Source organism: Lycium barbarum, chromosome 1 (assembly GCF_019175385.1).
Source record: "Lycium barbarum isolate Lr01 chromosome 1, ASM1917538v2, whole genome shotgun sequence".
Taxonomy (NCBI): Eukaryota; Viridiplantae; Streptophyta; class Magnoliopsida; order Solanales; family Solanaceae; genus Lycium; species Lycium barbarum.
This window is the reverse complement of record NC_083337.1, coordinates 127194916-127215489: the sequence shown is the minus strand read 5'-3', so window position 1 is coordinate 127215489 and position 20574 is coordinate 127194916. Positions and strand designations below refer to the sequence as shown.

The 20574-nt window shown below is 35.1% G+C and overlaps 1 protein-coding gene and 1 long non-coding RNA gene across 3 annotated transcripts; one reads left to right on the top strand and one right to left on the bottom strand.

Moving 5' to 3' along the window:
- Positions 1-1909: 1909 nt before the first annotated feature.
- LOC132600014 (uncharacterized) lies at positions 1910-7527 on the bottom strand. Of its 2 annotated transcripts, none has more exons than XM_060313184.1 (5): positions 7185-7527; positions 5786-6073; positions 5542-5635; positions 2642-2750; positions 1910-2125 (listed from the first exon to the last, which is right to left on the bottom strand). In XM_060313184.1, exons 1-5 carry the CDS (start codon positions 7206-7208, stop codon positions 2047-2049), a joined length of 594 nt encoding a protein of 197 aa, XP_060169167.1. In that variant the 5' UTR covers positions 7209-7527; the 3' UTR covers positions 1910-2046. The 2 variants fall into 2 exon arrangements, with proteins under 2 accessions (XP_060169167.1, XP_060169214.1); XM_060313231.1 differs by having other exon boundaries at positions 5786-6070.
- A 5551-nt stretch (positions 7528-13078) lies between these two features.
- Positions 13079-15831, top strand: LOC132637670 (uncharacterized). The gene is made up of 2 exons (XR_009581577.1): positions 13079-13623; positions 13804-15831. It is a non-coding gene; the product is annotated as an uncharacterized LOC132637670 (long non-coding RNA).
- The last annotated feature ends 4743 nt before the right edge of the window (positions 15832-20574 follow it).

Here is a 20574-nt window from a genome sequence, read left to right as displayed (position 1 = left end):
TTTTTTTGGAAAAATCTATTATCTGAACTAAATCACTTTTACTCTAGATAAACACAATTTATATCACATTCATTCAACTTTCATACACAATTCATACATATATTTTTGGAAAAAACTATTATCTGTATCAAATCACTTTTAGACTACATAAACTACATTTATACCAAATTCATTCAACTTTCATACCCTATTTATACATATATTTTTTGAAAAAACTTAATGTCTGAACCAAATTACTTTTACGCTACATAAACCACGTTTATACCAAATTACTTCCACATTGCATAAGTTTAGTTGTATATTACATTTAAACAACTTTCATGCATATTTTAGATGCAACTTTTATATAAACGAGATCATGTCTTAAATAAGATTAAACACATAATGTATTCGGAATTCAAAACACAGTCACCTGATGCATCCCATCTCGCACTGTGTTGTATCAATATTGAATGAATTGTGCAGTGCGTCATTGTTAGAATACGAAAGCTTTGATCTGAAATTTGTTTGAAGTTGAATGTTTTAGAAATTCTGGATTTCAATAGCAGATATTGATTTTTTACATTAGATTATGTATCACTGTTGAATTATTAGTATTTTCAATCAAATTGGATTCTTAAATAAAAGTATAACGAAAAAACAGGGGAGAATACCTGTTCGTAGTTTTAATTCTTCCGTGATTATTTCTGACACTTTAATGCTGCATATTTTGCAGATTTGTAACTTATCGGTGTTGAATTCATCCATATCATCAATCACACTTGTTCTGATGATTTGTTTTTACAAAAACATGGGATATTTTTTGCGTATTGATTTTGAATATAATTTGGCCGTTTGAGAAGAAAAACCGCTTTATAGCTTTGATTTGAGTCTGCAATAAATCTGGAGAAATTGGGAAGAGAATTTTTGGGAAAGAGATTTGCGGATGTTGATAAATCAGTTACCTTGTTTAAGGGATTCCAATTTAACCGTGTCTTTTATTTTTTTACTGCATTTGTGTAAGGTTTGTAAGTATTCTGTTGTTATATTTTGTAAACTGAAAAGTATCATCGCGTTTTGTAAATATCTACTCTAAATATGTATATATATGTATATTACCCTAAAAAAAATCTCAAGACAGAGTTTCGTAGCAAAATTAGGCCTATTCGGGCAAAATCTAAGCCTTAAGGTAGAGTTTTGCGAAATTTCAGCTGTGTACAAAAAAAATTAAAAAATTGTCTTAATGCAAGAGTTTTGCCTTATGCCAAAAGGCAAAATTCTGCCTTAAGTAGAGTTTGCAGTCAAACTCTAATTGATAAGGGAGGTAAAGTTTGAAACTCTGCCCGATAAGGGAGAGTTTGCAGTCAAACTCTACCTTGCAATTTTTTTTTTTAATTTTTGACTGAGTGAGTGGTCGAAATCGGAACGAGAAGGGCAAAAATTAAAGACCAACAATTTGATGGACAAGATTTAAAGACCACCCCCGAATAAGGACAATCGTGCAAATTTCCAAAAACAAATATGCAAATTTAAAACTACTTAGAAATACTACGAGAAAAAGCATTCAGCTCAAAACAACATTTTGAAATTTATAATCAAAATTTTGTTACAATCAGACTTGCAGAACAACATGATGATTATAAGGGAGAAATAAATAGCTTAAGAGTTGGGTCAGAATCAATAAATTCCGAGGGGTATCGGTCTTCTTCAAGATACATTCTTGTTACTGATTACTACTTATCAAGTGCCCAGTATGGAGATTTGAGACCAACAATAAATTGCACAGGTCCCCTGTGATGAAAAGGAATAACTTGTCCTACAGACTAGAAGGGCTTATGAAATTATTATCCAGCAAAGATGACCTGCTTACCTATGTCACACTCGGCAATCCTAGTTACATAAAGAACAAAAACTTTGAGAGCATTGTGCGTTAGATTTTAAAACTAATTTCTACAAATTGAGAATATTTTACAATAATATTCAAAAAAGAAGCAAAAGAATTACAGGAAAGCTTTATTTTTTTAATTTACAAATGAGAGGGAAACTGGAGGACGACAAAAGCGGACATTAAACATTACCAGAGCCATCCGCAATCATTCTAACTCTTAGAGTCAGATATATCAGTATAATCGTTCCCACGCTTGACCTGGGAAGGAAAGAGAGTTGAGTTAATAGTTTTGTACAAGAAAATGCAACCAAACACCTAATATTTAGGACGTACAACTTGCTTTTCACGCCTAGTTTTTGTTGTAGTAGTATCAAAAAAGGAAAACAAAAGAAAGAAGGAAATCCACATGTTGCAAAAACCATAGCTTGGTGAAATGCATCTTTTGTGGAAATTTTGAAGTTGGTCAGGCACATGTTCTTGTTCATTCGTTCATGCACGTAAATATAGAGTTACTCAGTTATAGGTGCAACAGCACAGGACAACTAATTGTCACAATATTTCTGGAAGTCCATATTAGAAGTTCAAATAATTCAATATTGACCACTGCTTCGGCAAATAGATTGCAGAAGATCAAGATCAACTTGGAAAAGATGCAAATGTTTCTAATTCCCAATAGGGGGGAAAAAAGAAAAAAAAAAAAAAAAAGAGGGGGAGAGGGGGGTGTTGGGCGAAGGAAAACAATCAAAATGATTTGACAATAGCAACTAAGCTTACAGGACAGAGAAAAGCAGAACAACTCTTCTTGAATTAAATGATGCCGCGCGCTTGTATTTCCTCAATCTGTTGCTAGAAGTATCACATATTTTGTCATCCACCCATTTATCTGATACATAAAAAAAAGTAACACTTGTAAATTGTTTATCACATTGTACAACCAATGCTCAAAATGGAAGTTCCAGGTTGCTGAAAGATTTAGGGTTGAAGTAACAGGAAATTCAGGTCTTGATATGAAGTGAAACTCTTTTTTCCCTTTAAGCAGGAAATTATTGGACTACTTTCGTTGTAATTAGGCAACCCATCATGTCAACCATGTCAGGAGACACAATGAGAAGTCATACTAGAAATGACTGATCCAAGGATAACAGAATACAAAGTTAATGCGGAATGTGATGATGGTAAAAACTCGAGAAGTTCTGATTAATACAATGAAATGAGGGCCTAAGTATCATCAATACAAAAATTCACATTCTTAAAGCACGTGTTCTGGGGAAAAAAAGAGGAACAGCTTCATACTTTCAGATAAATGGGAGTGCTAATTGATAGTGAGGATGCTATAAGGGTTTTCCATCAAATGGGTAGTTGGGATTTACAGTTTAGCCTATTGATTTTGAAGTTCAAATTTTGGGTCCCTTCGAATAGGCAAAATATTTGGTGTTCAATAAAAAGTTTGACGCAATGGATAAGTTCATGTTAATTGGATTACTTTAGTTTTGTAAGTTTTGCTTCCGTGCCTCTAAAGTTAAACAGATACTTTAATAGCCTAAGAAAGCCTACTTAGTATAGCTGGCCATTTCATTTATTGAGTGATCTTTCCTCTCCTCATACCTGCTCTTTCTATCAGTGTCAAAGGCTTGGCTGGTGGAAACAAAGCGAGGAATACATAATCTTGGCGCGAAGATTACGAAAGTTTCTATTTGTGAAACAGGGAAAGAGGAGAGAACCCATTCAAGGAATTGGTGGTATACAACATACAGAGGCCTACTTAGGTAGGAGTTTAGTTTTACATAATACAAGATAAATTGAGGCTTCAAGGGAAAGCTCAAGTTAAGGTAGTTTTCTAGTTACAAGGGTTTCTATTTATGACAAAATCACTAACCAGAGGCAGAGCCAGGATTTTTTGCTTATGAATTCTAGGCCACAATTAATTTTGCTTAATGGGTTCTTGATAGATTGTACATATTAAATGAATTTTAAAACAAAGTTTTGAGCTAAAGCTACTGGGTTCTGCTGAACCCGCATCTACCACTTAGCTACTTGGTTTTGCCAAACCTGCAACTACCACTTACTTTTGTTTTTTAAGGGACACAATCCCTGATGAAATTCTGAGTCATATTTGAAAATATTTAGACATATTAGTGAACTTTAGACACATTCTAACATATTTATTTGTACATATTAAATGAATTTTAACATAAAGTTTGAGCTAAAGCTATTGGGTTCTGCTGAATCCCCAACTACCACTTACTTTTGTTTTGTAAGGGACACAATCACTAATGAAATTCTGAATCATATTTGAAAATATTTAGACAGATTAGTGAACTTTAGACACATTATAACATATATTTGCAGTAATTTTCTCAGCAGTCAACGCGCCTACTCAAACTCAAGATAGTGAAACAACTTGAGTTTTCTAATCAGAACTGGAAAGCCAAGTCAAGAATCAAGATGTCGAAAAAACCTGATGCTTGAAGGAACAACCATTTGAATAGTATAGTCAAAAGTATTGCTGGAAAAGAATTGACTTGTCACATCCATGAGAAAAAATTGATCGAGTTGTAGCACCATTGTGAATTCATGAGACATGAGGGAAACTCAGAATATATGGGCTGCCATTCTGACTAGATAGATGACAAAGACAAGTATGTTGCCAGCTTGACCTGATGGTTGGGAATCCACAGTGCTGACTTTATGCAAATTAGCAATGATATGACAACAAATCGTGCTAACTGGGAAATGACACGGCGTTGACAATGCGATGATATGATACTGACTGTGCGACCTACTGACTTGACACACCGAGGTGGAATAATTATATCAGTCAAAGACAAATATAGACCCCCAGAATTATGTTCATCTCAACGAGACGAAACTATGATGTTAGATTATGTGGAATGAGGCAAATACAAAGCACAGAGAGAGAGATGTAATGGCAGCGAGACCGTGAATGGGGAAGAGAAGACTGTTAAAACTACACAAAAAAAAAAAAAAAAAAAAAAAACTTTTGTTGGACAAGTAGTATAACGCCATCCTCCAGTGAGCAGTAGCAATTCTGATCTCATTCTAATACCACTTGCACAAAGGGGAGTGGAAGAGAAAACTCTTGTTGAATTGGTGATAAATAACATATACAAGGTAAGTTTAATTACATGAAAAGAAATAAGAAAGTTCAAGTTACATCAAAAACCAGTTACCAAGATCTCTAATTATGACAAAATTAAGAATATTCTATATAACACTATATAATATGAAACCTTGACACATAAAATGATTTAGATACATTCTAATATATAATTGTAAAAGTTTTCTCGACTTTCAAAGGCATGAGTAGCAGTTTTACTAGGAAATCTTTAATCCTTCCAGTGTTGCTAACTACGGCTCTAGTTATGACTTTACCGAATAACGACTAGATTGCACTTTTTTCCAACAGGAATAGTCTTCTTAATCTCTCTGAAGCGTTTGCAGATCATTTAGTCAGATAGGGATGGAAGAACTGGAAGATCTAGGAGGGTTCAGTAGCAGATCAGGTTCAATAGGAGCATTCGTTGATTTAGTTAACTTAACAGCAAATGATTCTGAACATACGAAGAATATGCAGTAAAGAGAAATGCCATTAGAGCACGTTAAACTAAACTAGGAAAACAGGTTGCAAAGTGGTTGAGCCAAATGGTATCTACCTTTAAAAGTGAAATTGGGCAACTCAAAGTTGTGATTCAGGAAATGTATAAGCTTCCCTGCCATCTGCGATGTAATTTCTCTCTGCAACATCATCTGAATAGCTAACGATATGTTACATGTTTCAGATTACAGTGACCAAACCCAAAGTCAGATAACACAATCATAACATAAAACAGGCACTGTAATTGGCAGTATAATCTGAGTAAATGCAAGGTCAAGGTCAAAATGTGAATAAGAACGTACTGTTAAGGAATCCTCAGTCTTCAAATTTCCTCCCATTTCCTCAATGGATTTAAGAGCCTCTGGCTTTCCTTTCTCAATATCTATATCCAAAATATATGGGGAATAAACATCTGTGCTATCATTCTTTAGGTTGGCATGGTTTTGGGAACTCGATTGGGTATCCATAGAAATTGGAATTTTCACATAACTTGGACTTGAAAGGCTAGGCAAATCTATATATGATTCACATCGTGGAACGATGACTCCTTTATCAGGTAATACAGCAGCATCCATTGTATTTTTGCTCTGCTGAAGTAGAAAGAACAAAAACTGAGGCATTATTGTATAATCCAAAGACAGCTTTAAAGAGTCATTAATATGCAACAAAATGGTAAAATATTTCTGTTGAAGCTGAAAAGAATTCACTAAATTCCAGCTTTGCAGTAATGGAGTAGCAAATGGGTCGATCAATATATCAAAAGAAGACACTGTTTCGCAAAAATCTTACTCCCTCCGGTCCAATTTGTTTGTCTGATTTTGACTTAGAACAGAGTTTAAGAAAGTAAAAAGACTTTTGAATCTTGTGGTCTTAGGCCCCGTTTGGACATGTTTTGAAATCAGGTTGATTTGAAGTTAAAGTTTTGTTTGGACATTCAATTTGGATTTATTAAGTTGTATTTTTTCTCATAAACATGAAAATCTCAAAAGTTGTGAAAACCATCAAAACTTCTCCAGTTCTTATACAACCTTACCAAATGAGCAAACTATAGTTCATAACAAATTAAAGTTGGTATGCTACTAGAAGACATTTGTAAAAAATACAACATCTATTGATCGAACTTTAGTTCAGTAAAAGGGAAAATAGAACATGAGGTGTAGTGTAACTAATCTTTTATATGATCCTCCCACATGATACGGACAATTTCTTCACGTTGAACATGCCTCTCCGATCAGATGACCGAGACCAACATTGTTACTTTGAGTCAAGTTTTATATTTTAAAAATATATCTACCAACTTATGAATTTTTTTTACAAAATATAAATTTATGGGTTAAGTTTTACATTTTAAAAAAATTGAAATCACAATTTGAAATCCGAAATCCTTCCAGCCAAACGCCACCATTACACATAGAAAGTTGGGATTAGAAAGTTGTCAAAAAAGGAAAGTAACACAAACAAATTGAAACAGAGGAGGTACATAATTTCCTACTTTACTAAACTAAATATTGAACCAGGTAATGCATACCATCATCATCATCAATGCAGCTTAAATTAGTGAAGAAGAACTTGAAAAACAGCGTAATTTTTTATTTTTTATTTTTTAATCAAGTAAAAGGTTTCATTGAGGATAACAAGGCCAACATGTTGGCCATATACAGAAAGAAGAAGGAAAAAAATCGTCATTTAGAGAAATGTCACCTGTTCGCTGACATTGACCGGCATTGTAGAGAAATTTCACAGATTTCGAGAATGCAATTTAGTGTTGGATAGTAGTACTATATTGTAATGGCAGTGCAAAAGTGTGAGTGAGTTACAGTACAGAAAGGGAAATGTACTGAAATCTTACATGGGAGATGGGATATATAAATATTTAAGAGAAGGGTAATTTGGGAGGAAAGCTCCTGATGGCGACATTAATGATCACGACAAACATCTCTCTGCAACTTTTGATCTCGTCTTTGTGGATCAAAATGTCCTTCTGACTTTCCATTTATACTTTTTTTCCCCAACTCCTGACTTCCATTTATACATTTCTATGCTTTTTGATTCTTTTTAGCTGGGGAAATTTATTCGCCAGTTGTCTTGCTTTTTGGGTCCTGCCAACTAGGACTTCATTTAATTAAGTATTACTCCTTCGGTTTGTGATATTTTATCTTGGGCATACCCAACATTAAGAAAATTACACATCCTTAGAAAGTCAAAATATTTTTATTAACTTATCCTTAGTCAGATGATTGGAAAAAGAAGTAGATCTTTAATGATTTATTGTAAAACTCTATTTTTATTTAAATAAGAGTAAAATTGGAAGAAAAAAACTTAATGTCTTCTTGATCTTGTTAAACAACACTTATTTTGAAACAAAAATAGAAGATAGAACATCACTTATTAGGAAACAATGAGCACTAACTTGGGGGAAAAGTTTTATGGTGAGTGAGGCACAAATATGGCTTGGCATGTGAGGGGATTATTTTTTGAAAAAGTAGTGTGTGGGCCCCATTTCTTACCCCTTTCATCCTTACTCCTTGGCACAAGTTTTTTTTTTTTTTTTTTTTCATGAAAGATTATTGGTGTTATTGTTTCTCCTTAGCCTCTCTTCACTCAGCGTCCCTCCTCTTGTCTATTTAATTTCATGGCGGTTTATTCTTCAAACGTAATGGAAGCACTAAACCGTGCCGGTTTTCTAATCAGATTTCTGGTCATGGATTTTTTGATTTCATCCATTTTTTTTTTTTATATTCATGCTTATATTTATCTTCTCCATTTGATGTTTGGTATATTTGGAGGCGTATTTAGAATTTAAATTATATGGGTTCATTTTTTAAGATTCTTAGAATTAAACTCATTATATATTTAAAGTTATGAGTTTATATCTAGTATTTATTGTAACTTTTTAGTTGATTTTTACACATAAATTTATACTTATCATATAAAAATGCTGAATTTAGATGAACCAGATATCAAAAAGCTACATCCGTCTCGGGATACAATGGTATCGGTGCATTGAGTTGGAGAAATGACACGAAGGATACTTTTGATGTTTACTCTTGCTCAGATATACCCGGCTTATAATAAGTGTCTTTTTGGCCCTTTTTATTTTGGTCCAAAATAAATGTCCTTTTACATAATTAAGAAGGTCTTAATTATTTTCTTCCAAAATTTCCCCTATTTAGATAAGTGATTTTATGTAATCAAGAAACTATATCAAATAGGTACTTCAAGTGTCCACTTAGCCTTTATATTTTCGTTCAAAAAGAGTGTGCACTTACCAAATCAAGAAAGAATTAACCTTACTTTTTCAGATTTGTCCTTATTAAGTGTTAAGTGATCAAATCTCAATACCTATTTAAGTAGGGGCATTTTAGTCAAATCGTCTATTTTTATCTAGGAATTAATATTTTCTTAAGGGATATGCAAATGACTAAGTAAACACTCTTTTTTAACCAGAGGGAGTACCATTTAATTAAGTGTAAAATAGTCAAAATGCCTAAAAAAATTTTAGGAGTTATACTATTTTCTTAAAGAGTGTGGTAGAGACCGAAAGGGGACTACTATGGCCTGGATGGAGTACTTAGCAGTAAATTATAATTTTCACTGTTATTTTTATCATTCTTCATTTGAATGGCAAATAGAAGAAAACAAAATAAATATCTTAAATTAAAATAGCTGAACCTAAATTTTCCCTTATCAAGAGATAAAATCCCAAATTTTATGAAAAAGCCAATTTTTTATTTTGCACCATCATTTTCTTATCTTTTTTCTCTTATCTCTAAAATTTACATTCCTTTTCCAGATTTGAATAAATTTCTCTATTCCACAATATCTCATTTCTTTCAAACATAAGAGTGGATAAGGAAAAACACATTTTTAAAGAGCTAGAAAAAGAAATAGTTAAGAAGAAAAATAAATTATAAAGAAATAGAAGGAAGAAGAAGGAACGAAATCATGGGAGGAGAAGAAGAGTGGAAAAAACAAGAAAAAGATAAGAGGCACGGAAAAAGTCTGCCAATTTTTGGATTGCTTTGGCAGGTTGGCCCAAGAAGTCCATTTGTCAAATGCTAAATGCCTCACAATACTATGACGTGGCATATGAGACACACAATAAAATTTTCCAACTTGGGGCTTTAAATTAAGGAGGGTGTCTAGAGCTAAAATTAGAATAAAGGACATATTTATCAATAGTGTTAATATTTAAAAGTAACTTCCGAAAAGAGCTCTAAAGTTTTAAAGATGTCACAAAGGCCCTTATAACAAAACTTGCTTTTTGTTAGGGTCCAAGATTTTTGTAACCCAAAAATAAATTCTTGAAACCAAAATAACCCATTAAAAAAAAAGAATCAAAATAGGCTTACGCACAGATTCTGTGTCTAAAAGGACCAAAGTGTAGTTTTACACTTAAGTTCTTTTACGCACAGAATCTGTGCATAAAAGCCCTAAAATAAATCGACCCCTTCCTTCTTCCCCACCACTGGTCACCCAATTCAAAAAAGAAAAAGAAAATCAGCCATTAAAGGTCGCTTTCCGAGGTCCCACGCGATCAAAAACATCGTTTTCTTGTTGATTTCCAACCCAAAAGTCAATATTTTTGGTATATTGAAGTCTAGGAACAAGTTTCTTCGCAATAAAGCGGCGTATAAGTCAATCCAAAAACTCAAAATCAAAGCTTCAATCTAGGTATTTTACTACGATTTTTCTATTACATTATTAACCTAAGCATTACTATTGGGTATTATTTGCGGATATGGACAAAAAAAAAACTTTTATGCACTTTTTTTGTGCGCAAAAGGGTTGTTTCTGCCCGTTTTTTAATTTGTTTATTTGTTGTTAATTTGTTAATTGTATATTAATTATTTATTTAGTATTTGTTAATTGTTAGATTAGTTATTTCAATTGTTAGACTAGCTAATTATTTATTTAGTTTTTGTTAAGCCAATTGTTTATTTGTTAATAATTTGTTAATTATTTGATTAGTTAGTTAATTGTTTATTTATTAATTATATGCTAATAATTTGTTAATTATTTGATTAGTTAGTTAATTGTTTATTTATTAATTATATGCTAATTGTTTGCTAGCTAATTGTTAATTTTTTGATTTGTTAATTATTAATCTTTATATCTTTAATTGTTGATTTATTTATTTGCGAATTAGAAATTGAAAATCCTTAGTTTAGGATTCAATCCTTTGTATAATTTCTAGGTAAAAGATTAAATAACTAATACTACGTATTAGAGATTAATTAAAAAAATAATGATTAATTAAAAATGCGTAAAAAATATACCACTTTAATCCTTACTTCATGTATTAATGATTAATTTAAAATGCCTAAAATAGATAGGACACCTCCATGGAGCTAGGGCCATTCGACAACAGAGGGGTACTTTATCTACAGCATGAGCATAGGTCCCAGTATGTATGGGATGCATCGGTATCCTCTAGTAGAGTGGTCTGTACCCGTTCGGGGGAGTCAGCATGGGATATTCTAGAGGCTATTCCCTCACATCCTCGTGTCATAGATATACTACGTCGGGGCGGTATCTACCGGTGCATCGAGGTTGGTCGGCTTGTGCACGATAGGGCTCTAGTGACAGCCATGATTGAGCGCTGGCGACCAGAGACCCATACATTTCATCTCCGCACTGGCAAGGCTACCATCACCCTCCAGGATGTTGAGGTGATTTATGGTCTACATATTGATGGACAGGCATTGTATGGAGTGAAGCCTCCGCACCTATTGTATCCCCAGGAGTTGACTAGGCTCACTGGTTTCGTGCCTCATTAGAGGGATATGCGTGGATGGAGTCGGTTGGTGCGGTCCTCCCTCCATGCTCACTTGCGCCTCGTACATCTGCAACATCCGATTGGCGAGGCGACGCCTCAAGTTGATGTTGATCGACGTGCTCGCTTATATCTTCTCATCATATTCGGGGGCATCATGTTCCCGAACACGTCGGGTGCGGATATGAGCATGAGGTATCTGCTCTTTATTGAGGATCTAGACCAGCTAGGATGTTACAGTTGGGGCGCCGCTGTCTTGGCTTACATGTACAGAGGATTTGATCGAGCCTCTATAGGCGAGAGGCTTGAAGTCGCTGCATTTAGCCCTCTTCTTCAGGTAATATATTTAAGTGTGTGTAATAAAACACTAAATATATTTTTTCGAAACGACGATTGATAAATATTTTTTTTGATAACTATGACAGCTATAGGTGTGGACTAGGTTGATACTTTTTCAGCCCATAGCTGATCACCCTCCCGATGACTATGTTGCTAAGGATATGCCATACACGCGGAGATGGTCGCGAGGCCGTACCAGAGATGTGGAGACGCACCATGTCATTCTTCCGTTTAGGGATCAGTTAGACCGTATGACGGCGCCCTTAGGTAAGTTTTTTTTATTTAACATTAGTTTGTTATTTTTGTTAGTCTTTTATTGTTAACTAATTGAATTCTTTTTATAGGCTTTCGTATGGACGCCGTATGATCAGATTTTGGGTCAGTTGCTGGCGTTTTGTAGGGCTGGTGAGCATATGTGGATGGCACGGTGTACATTGATCCATATGGACATCATTGAGCATCACACGCCTGACCGCGTGTTACGGCAGTTTGGGCATGTATAGAACATACCCGCGGCTACACGTTGGGAGCACACCCAATATACTAGGGACGAGCGTTCGATTGATAGTGCGGTATGGCGGGTGCGTATGCACCAGGAAGTCGATGCATGGAACGCGAGGGTGACGACTCTAGCGGCGGTCGGACATGCACTTCGGTCCCTGAGTACATGACGTGGTACATGCATATCACTCGCTCCTTGATTGCCAACCCCTCGACGCCTCATCCTGATGGCCGAGGATAGGCATCACTCTCAAGAGCGTATGAGGCGCTGGTAAGTTTTATTAGTCTTAAACTTAATCCATCGTTTGCAAATATATGCAACTACGGATGACTCTGATGATACGCCATGAGAGCATTCCCAGTACGGAGTCCACCGACCTCGGGATAGCGGCATATGCAGCACGGATAGTTCAGCTTACCGACACTGGTATGACACGGGCACAAGAGTGGCATCGTGTCAATGAGGATGTTCCAGAGCCTGTACCAGAGGGTGGTAGGGCTGATAGAGGTGGTCGGGCTGGCAGAGGTCTAGTAGATAAGCCTGACGATATAGCCCGTCAGGCTCCGTCGGCTACAGATATCCCGTCGACTTCTTCTTCCATGCCGTCGACTTCACAGAGACTTGGATATACGCCAGAGATGTTCCCACATTATGATCCTTGGTCATCATTTCCACAGGTGCCAGTTAGTGATCTACATATGGGAGACGGAGATGAGGACATAAACTTGGATATTATTTTCGATGACTACTTTCTTTATCCTACAGCCAGGCCTACGGCACCATCTGTATCTCCGGCTCCGCGGGCCGCTCAGGATCCCTCTCACATGCCATCTCAGGAGCCCGTCGACACACAGGTTTATTTTTTTATAATAAAATAATGTATTAATTAATTATTTTATTAATCTAAACTAAATTATTTACATGTATTATAAGTTCATTCTTCTGCGCCTGTGGACCCATCTCCTCTTGTTCAGATTGACCAGTTTCCACCTCCAGCTACAGCTCCAGGTAGCGCTCAGGAGACCGTTCAGTTGGTACAGAGAATTGTAACTTTTTATGCCGTGAAACGGTAAACAATTCCTGGACAAAACATCATATCAAAGAAAGCGACTCTCGGAGGTTTCAATTTTCTAAGAGAGTATTAGAGAAAAAGCAAGTATGGTCATATATGAACTTTTGCTTCCATTAGTTCTAAAGTTTCTACTAATATGGAAGCATGAGTTAACAGCTCGGATCGACATGCCTGCTGAAAAGGAAATAAAATTCAAACGAAGGGTAGTTTAATCTTTTAGGTTGGGTGACTGTACGTGTCTTTTAATCAGAACCGCCACGTTACGGTCTAATCCATCTTGTCGGTGCTTCTTCCGTAGTCTCAAAACCTACTTTTTACTCTTGAAGCTCTAAGCAGCAAAGTTTCCTCTTGAGCTAACTCTTCCCAGCAACATGCTATCTTTCTCCCACTCTTATTAAATCCAATTGCATTAGACTCAATCCCTATTTTGATATATCGCAATTTTTACAAGGTATTGTTTTTTTTTCCTTTCATTTCTGGGTTTTGCTATTTCTAGTTCTAATATCTATGGGTCGTTGCCTTTAATTTACTTATAGTTGCATGTGTGTAGTTTTTCTTTTGTACCCTCCATAACTCTTAATTTCAATAGAAGTAAAAATTGATTTTATCTATCATTTAATTTGATTTACAGGAACGGAATACGCTTGTTCTAGCATCCACATAAGTTCGATTTTGCGTGTTGGGTTTCCATGAAATTTTGGTGATTTTGAGGTTTTGATTTGTGGGCCTGCTCAGAGGTATGTTTTATCCATCAACCTCAAAGTTGCTTTATTTTTTTGACTTAATTGTTGGGTTTTCACGAATTGGGTTATTTTGGGGTTCTGACTGGTGGGTGAACTTATTTAAGGTAATTTGATTCATCACCCTCAAATATCCTTTTCTTTGTTTGATTTTATGTTATGTTTCCACAAAAATATGGTGAATTAAGAAATACTCATCCTACGTCCAAGCTTCAATTACGAGCAAGGTAACAGTTATTGATTCTTCTTAAGCATTCTTATTCTCATTCTTTCACTTTAATATTTTGCTATTTTAGTTGTATTGGTGATTAACTGATTATTATTTTCCATTTTCTTACTTTATCACTTCTTTTATGACTTCCGAGCCAAGTAAATCTTAGACTAATTTGTCAAAGGGCTAAATAGACCTTGGATTTTCAGACCGCTGATTGAAATTTTTTTATGTGAAAATTCGCAAGGGCTAGTACTGATATTCGCAAGTTGCTACTGATAAATCAACAAATCTTACCTAAAGTAAGAATGTTGCTTTTATAATCGAAAAAACAGAGGAAACAAATGAATTTGGTAGAAAGAAACACTGAATATAATCAAGCAAACTACCATATGTGTTCCATTGAAAGCCTATATTCAATATTTGTTAGATTACTCATTTATGTTAACAAGGGATTCAACTATATAGAAAGGCAGAAACAATCCATAGAAAACTAATCTATCGACCTTTTTTTTTTTTGATGACATGGGAACCCGCAGCCGCTACCCTTCGGGTGGGCACAGGGTAAACCCAACTCCTGTGCAATAGCTAATCTATCGACTTCTTCCTCAGGAAAAATAAAACATCTATTCAGATATGACTTTTTTCTTCAAATCAATGTTCCATAGTCTTTTTAAATACATTCTTACTATTTTCTCATAGGTGTAGAACGACGGTTCTTGGTGCTAGCAGCGAACAGAGCTAATGAACGCATAGTTTCTCTTTTGGACCATCTTAGAATAATGTGGTCAATTTACTTCACATTGGTATATGAAATACATCATAAAAAGCTAATCATGTCAGACAATTGAAGAAACAAATGGGTTTTTTTCAATTTATACTTTTGGTGCTACGATAGTTTACATGTGCAACATATCATCACAAATTGGGATGACGTTTGTATGGCGTAGCTTTTTATGTCTTTTTTCAGTTGGATAAGCATTTTAGTTAGAAAGCCTGATAGCTAGACAAGGTATAATCTCTTGACTGTCTCTCATGTATTATTGATGGAAGTGTTTATGCATGTTTGTTATCACCTTGGAAATGCAACAACACGACTGCGGGATTTGTACGCGGAAGTGCAATATAACATCTGCTACAACATGGCTGATGACAGTCTCTTGCTATTGAGCGACCTTTGTGACACTGCTTATCATAACTTATGGTGTTGGCCTTGGTACTATGTAGTTGTGGTACAGGTACCGTCAAGCTTAATTTTATGTTTTCAAACTGCAAATCAATGGCAAAGAAGAATAAAAAAGAAGGTTTCCTTAGATACCTTCTCAAATAATGAATCTGAATTAATTTTGGAGTTAGGACATGCCTTCTTTACAATATTTAAATTCTTATGCCAGTAACACTGTCATTTTGCACTATCTTGACTTAATTGTCGTTGCGGGACTAAACCTGGAAGATGTTGTCCGAAGAGTAGTCACATGGACTTTAGAATGAGGAACCGAGTTTGAAGAATCATAGTCACCTAGACTTCTTTCAGCTTTTACTTCCAACTTTATGTAAAACAAACTTAAAGAGTTCAACGTAGAAGTTGTAGAGAAATTGAATCTGTTGTTGTTGTTTGTATGCTAGAGGTGGTGGAGTTCCTGTAACTTTTAACTTGCTTGGCGGTAAAGTTAAGTGTGGTGAATGAATATATATACAATTCCTTGAACATGCGTTTGTAGGCTGGGAAGAGATTTGCATTACTGTTTTTGTGCAGATATATACCTTTTATAACATCCACAAACATTGTTCTTGCCCCTATAACTTAAACTTCAATTTTATACCTTTTTATAGCATCCTGAAACATTGTTTTAGCTCCTATAACTTAAACTCCATCATTAACCTCAATGATTTCATCTATATTATTGGGCCCGTGTGCAGCATGGGCAAACACCATCTAGTAAATATAGAAATCTGAAAAGCTATACTAAACATAATTGGCAGTGGATGGTATTGATCTGAATAACCGAATTAGCCCGACCTTTTACCTTAAGAAAAAATATCAAAGATAATTTGGAGTTTCAATTTAATTTCTCATCATCGCAATATTTCATCTGGAACTCATCAAGCAACGAAATGAGATGACTTATCTAATTTTAGAATCCCTATTTGATTAAATAAGTTAGTGTCTAACGTTAATGCAGACGGGACAATTTTCTGGTACCAAAACCAAATATGACATGTTTATAATTTAAAATATATGTATTTCGGTACAATATCAACATATTATTTCTAGATACCGAATAAAAAACTCTTTATAATCATAAAATCAAATATCATACCGAATATCAAAATTTTAGAATTTGGTTTAATAATTCGGTATATACCAAATTATGCACTCCCTAATACTGCCACTAAGGAACCAATTTTTACAAGATGTTCAAAAGTTTACGAGAAACCTATTTGCACATTATTTACGCATTTACATAATGTGATGCATCAACTTGAAGGTCAACCAAGGCCAAGGTATGCAGTTGTCTGTGCTCTTAGACAAAAGAATCAAGACCTGTTACATGATGTAGCCAAGGGAGGAAATTACTATACGAATAATAGAAAAATGGCATGTGATAAGAGAAGTACATACAAATTATTGTAGCTAATTAATGTACATAATCTAGCGGCTAGGGACATGTCAATAAGAAAGAAATCAATAAATATGGGTTAACACTGTATGCTGTTGGAAGAAAGTCATAACAAAATGACCTTGGACAATATTTTCGACTTAGACAGCAATAAGTTAATGTGAACTTCACATGTCATGCATAGTTAAAGATATTATACAAGTGGAATGTTTTGTATCAAAGTTGAAATTGCTCTTCATTATTTTGTCAAAATACTCTGTTAATACAAGTTTATGAAGAGGGGCAGGAGAAAAGAACTAGGTATAGTAGCAGATTTGAGAAGAGAGGCAATCAAAAGTTTAACTTAATAAATAAGCTAAATCTGTTAATTTTTTTTTTTTACATAAATTCACATATACTAAACAGAAGTACAAAAATAAGCTGGCAGACCAACAACTGGCAATTAAAAGTAAAGGACTGTGTATTTCTTCCTTTAGAAGAAAAAAAATTGATAACTTCATATAATACAATTAAGAGATAGCTCTATAAGGGTTTTCATGAATTATAGATTGTACACATAAACAATCTAATATGAAATCCTATTAATAATTTCAAGATTTTAAACTACATGATTTTCACATAAACTCATAACAACGGTAATTCAGTCAAGAAAACATACCCGAATCGGCCATAACGTTGTTCTTGAATCTAGACTTGAATTGAGCGGCAATCTGTTCTTCATTGTTCTTCAGAATAGTTTTTCTCTCTTTCCTTTACTTTACAGAACAATTTTGATGGAGAGAGTGTTCAAATTTGGTAGCGAGAGGACCCTTATACGTTAGAGGTTTTGGAACGGTTATCTACACGTTCCATGAGCGTGTAGAATCTGGGAGGAAGTGGGAAGTTTTATAACCGGTTAATAACTTCTCCACATCTAATAGGATTTAACTTAATTATTTATTAAATCAAAAATATAAAATATAACACACGTGGGCTACTCTTACATTCTCCCACTTAGCGCATGTGATATTATTCACATAATGGTTTAATAAACATTTCAATCATTCGTGCACAAGTAATGTTAAATCCTTCTTTCATTAGAACATCAGCCGTGATCATTGAAATAAGTCAACTAATATGAGTCCTGGTGGTTATACATCCCTTTATTCGATATAGTCCCTTCCATGTACTACAATATTAGTCTATTACCCAACACATCCTTTAGAAATACATAATGGGTCCATCAATTATGCTTAGAATATCTTTATCTAAGCAAAACTTGTCATCATCATTCTCAACATAATGTATACAAGAGAAAACAGGTAATAACAGAAACATATAAACGAGCTCAAAGTGTCAGTTGCATAAACATAATAAAGTCTTTACATAAAATCATTCATTGCCATCAATAATGTCCATCCTTACAACATGTTTAACAAATGTTTTGTGCGGTAATCCTTTCGTCAAAGGATCGACAATCATAAGTTTGGTGCTTATATGTTCAGTTGACACTTTATGTTTCTACGTCTTCTTCAACAACAAAGTAATCTAACTTTATATGTTTAGCACCTTTCGTACACTTGTCATTTTTAGAAGAAGACTGCTACAGAATTACCACAATAAACTTTCAGCGGCCTGGCATTAATGTCGACTAGTCCAGGTCCTGAAATAAATTCCGGAACCAATTAATCTGAACTTTGGACTCAAAGCATGCCAAAAATTTAGCTTTCAAAATATTGCTCCTCTAACTAACAGGAACAAATAATAAAATGTCAAAATTTTAGATATTTTAAACACTTTCGTTGCAACTTTATTCAAAGATCCATTCCTGGATTGATTTGATATGACCAGCATCCCAAACATCAAACTGATGTCTGGTCTTGTACATGTCTGGGCATACATTAGTTTCTCAACTATTGATACTTAAGGAATATTTTTCATTTGCTTACGTTTCAATTCATTCTTTAGACATTGATTGAGAAGAAATTTATCTCCTTTCTGAATTGGAGCGAGACTTAATGAGCATTTTCATTCTAAATCTCTCTAACACTTTATTAATATAGACTTTCTGAGACAACCCCAACTATCCTTGTGATCTATCCCGGAATATTTCTATCTCAATCACATAGGATGCCTCTCCCATATCTTTCATTTCAAAGTTGTTAGAGAGAAACTTCTTGGTGTCGTGAAACAAACCAAGATCATTTGTAGCAACCAAGATGTCGTGAACATACAGAACTGTTAGTAGCTATGCGTCCACCAAAACAATGTATGAAGGGACCTGGTTATCTACCAGTTCCCTTATGCAGTGCAGTAAGTAAATAACATAGGATATTCACGTGGAAAACTCTTTGCTCAAGGTATTAAAAATCACGACCTACCACGTAGGATTTCAACTCCACTAACTGAGCAACTTTCAGATTACAACCTCTTGCAATCTAGGAATTAACCTCTTAATCTCCCACCCTTACAATAACCCTATTGTAAGCTACACACTCTTGACTACCTCTAGCCAAACACTCAACAAAGTTTGACTACCTCTAGCCAAACCAACTAATACACCTTGACTACCTCTAGACAAGTGTACCACTCAAAAACTTGTGAAGATAAACTTCCTACAAGCAACTTTTGAGAATTCAGAATACCTACACAACAACTTCCTTTAGAGAAGAGTAGGTTTACAATTTATAGAACAAAAGACAAAGACTCAACAAACTTAAAGACCTAAAACATCTTCTTCACTTGTAAGGTGCAGGGCCTGCAGTTTGTTGTAGCTTTGCACTTGGAAGCACTTGAAGAACCTTGTGTTGGTTGCTCTTTAGAATGGTGAAATTAGGTTTTTTAAGGCTCACATAAGACCTTGTACAATGTGTCTTATATACTAGGGAAACATGAGAAGTGAGATGGAGATAACTCATCTTTATGTTTGACCTTTAGTCCGCTGCATCACTGCTATCCTTGCACACAATGAACAGTTGCAGCTTTACAGCTGTGACTGTTAACTGCAAGTTGTACAAAGAGAACAGATGGAAGACCAGGTCTCGCTCTGGTTCTTCACGGTTTGACAATCATCAAAACACAGAATGTATCATATCTTATCAATTTCCCCCTTTTGATGATGACAAACATAGAAGTGATGTTTCCCCTGAGGACCAGATCCCATTTGTCCCCCCTGCAGATCAAATCATTTTTAGAACATAACAACATGTTACAAACAATAGCAGTACCAAGGATGGAAGACCTGGTTACCCTCTGATAGTACTGATGGTGTCAAAGACATATGTTAGTTTCCCAGTTTTCAGCCCTTTCCCCTTTCACAAACACATGAGACATATGTAGACATATGTCAGTTTTCCAGTTTACAGACCTTTCCCCCTTTCACAAGCACATGACCTTCCCTTACTGTCACGACCCGACTAGGGCCATGACGGGTACCCGGGGCTAACCACCGAGCACCACTCATTCTATTACTTATCATACTCGTTAAGCGTTCATTCATTAATCTAATGCTCAAATCATAGGAAAACCGTTTTTCATTTGGAAACATAAATACTTTTATACACATAAGCCCTTCGGCTATCAAAATAATATACATACAATAATAACATCGTGAGACCATGCTACCCACACATACGTATCTACGAGCCTCTACTAGAATACTAGACATATGGACGGGACAAGACCTCGCCGTGTCCAAAACATATATGTACATAAAATAGTAAATCAATGGCACCTCCGGAATAATGGAGTGCTCTCAAAAGTCTGCTTTTCGGCTTCTATAGATCTGGGTCGCCTCCCTGTCTACCTGTGGGCATGAACACAGCGTCCAAATAAAACGGACGTCAGTACGA

Excerpts from the sequence above, each read along its gene's own strand:
- LOC132600014 (XM_060313184.1), bottom strand. The coding sequence starts at position 7,208 with ATGCCGGTCAATGTCAGCGAACAG. Across the intron at positions 6,074-7,184 it reads CGGTCAATGTCAGCGAACAG|CAGAGCAAAAATACAATGGA; the intron begins GTGACATTTCTC and ends TTTCTACTTCAG. Across the intron at positions 5,636-5,785 it reads AGACTGAGGATTCCTTAACA|ATGATGTTGCAGAGAGAAAT; the intron begins GTACGTTCTTAT and ends TTAGCTATTCAG.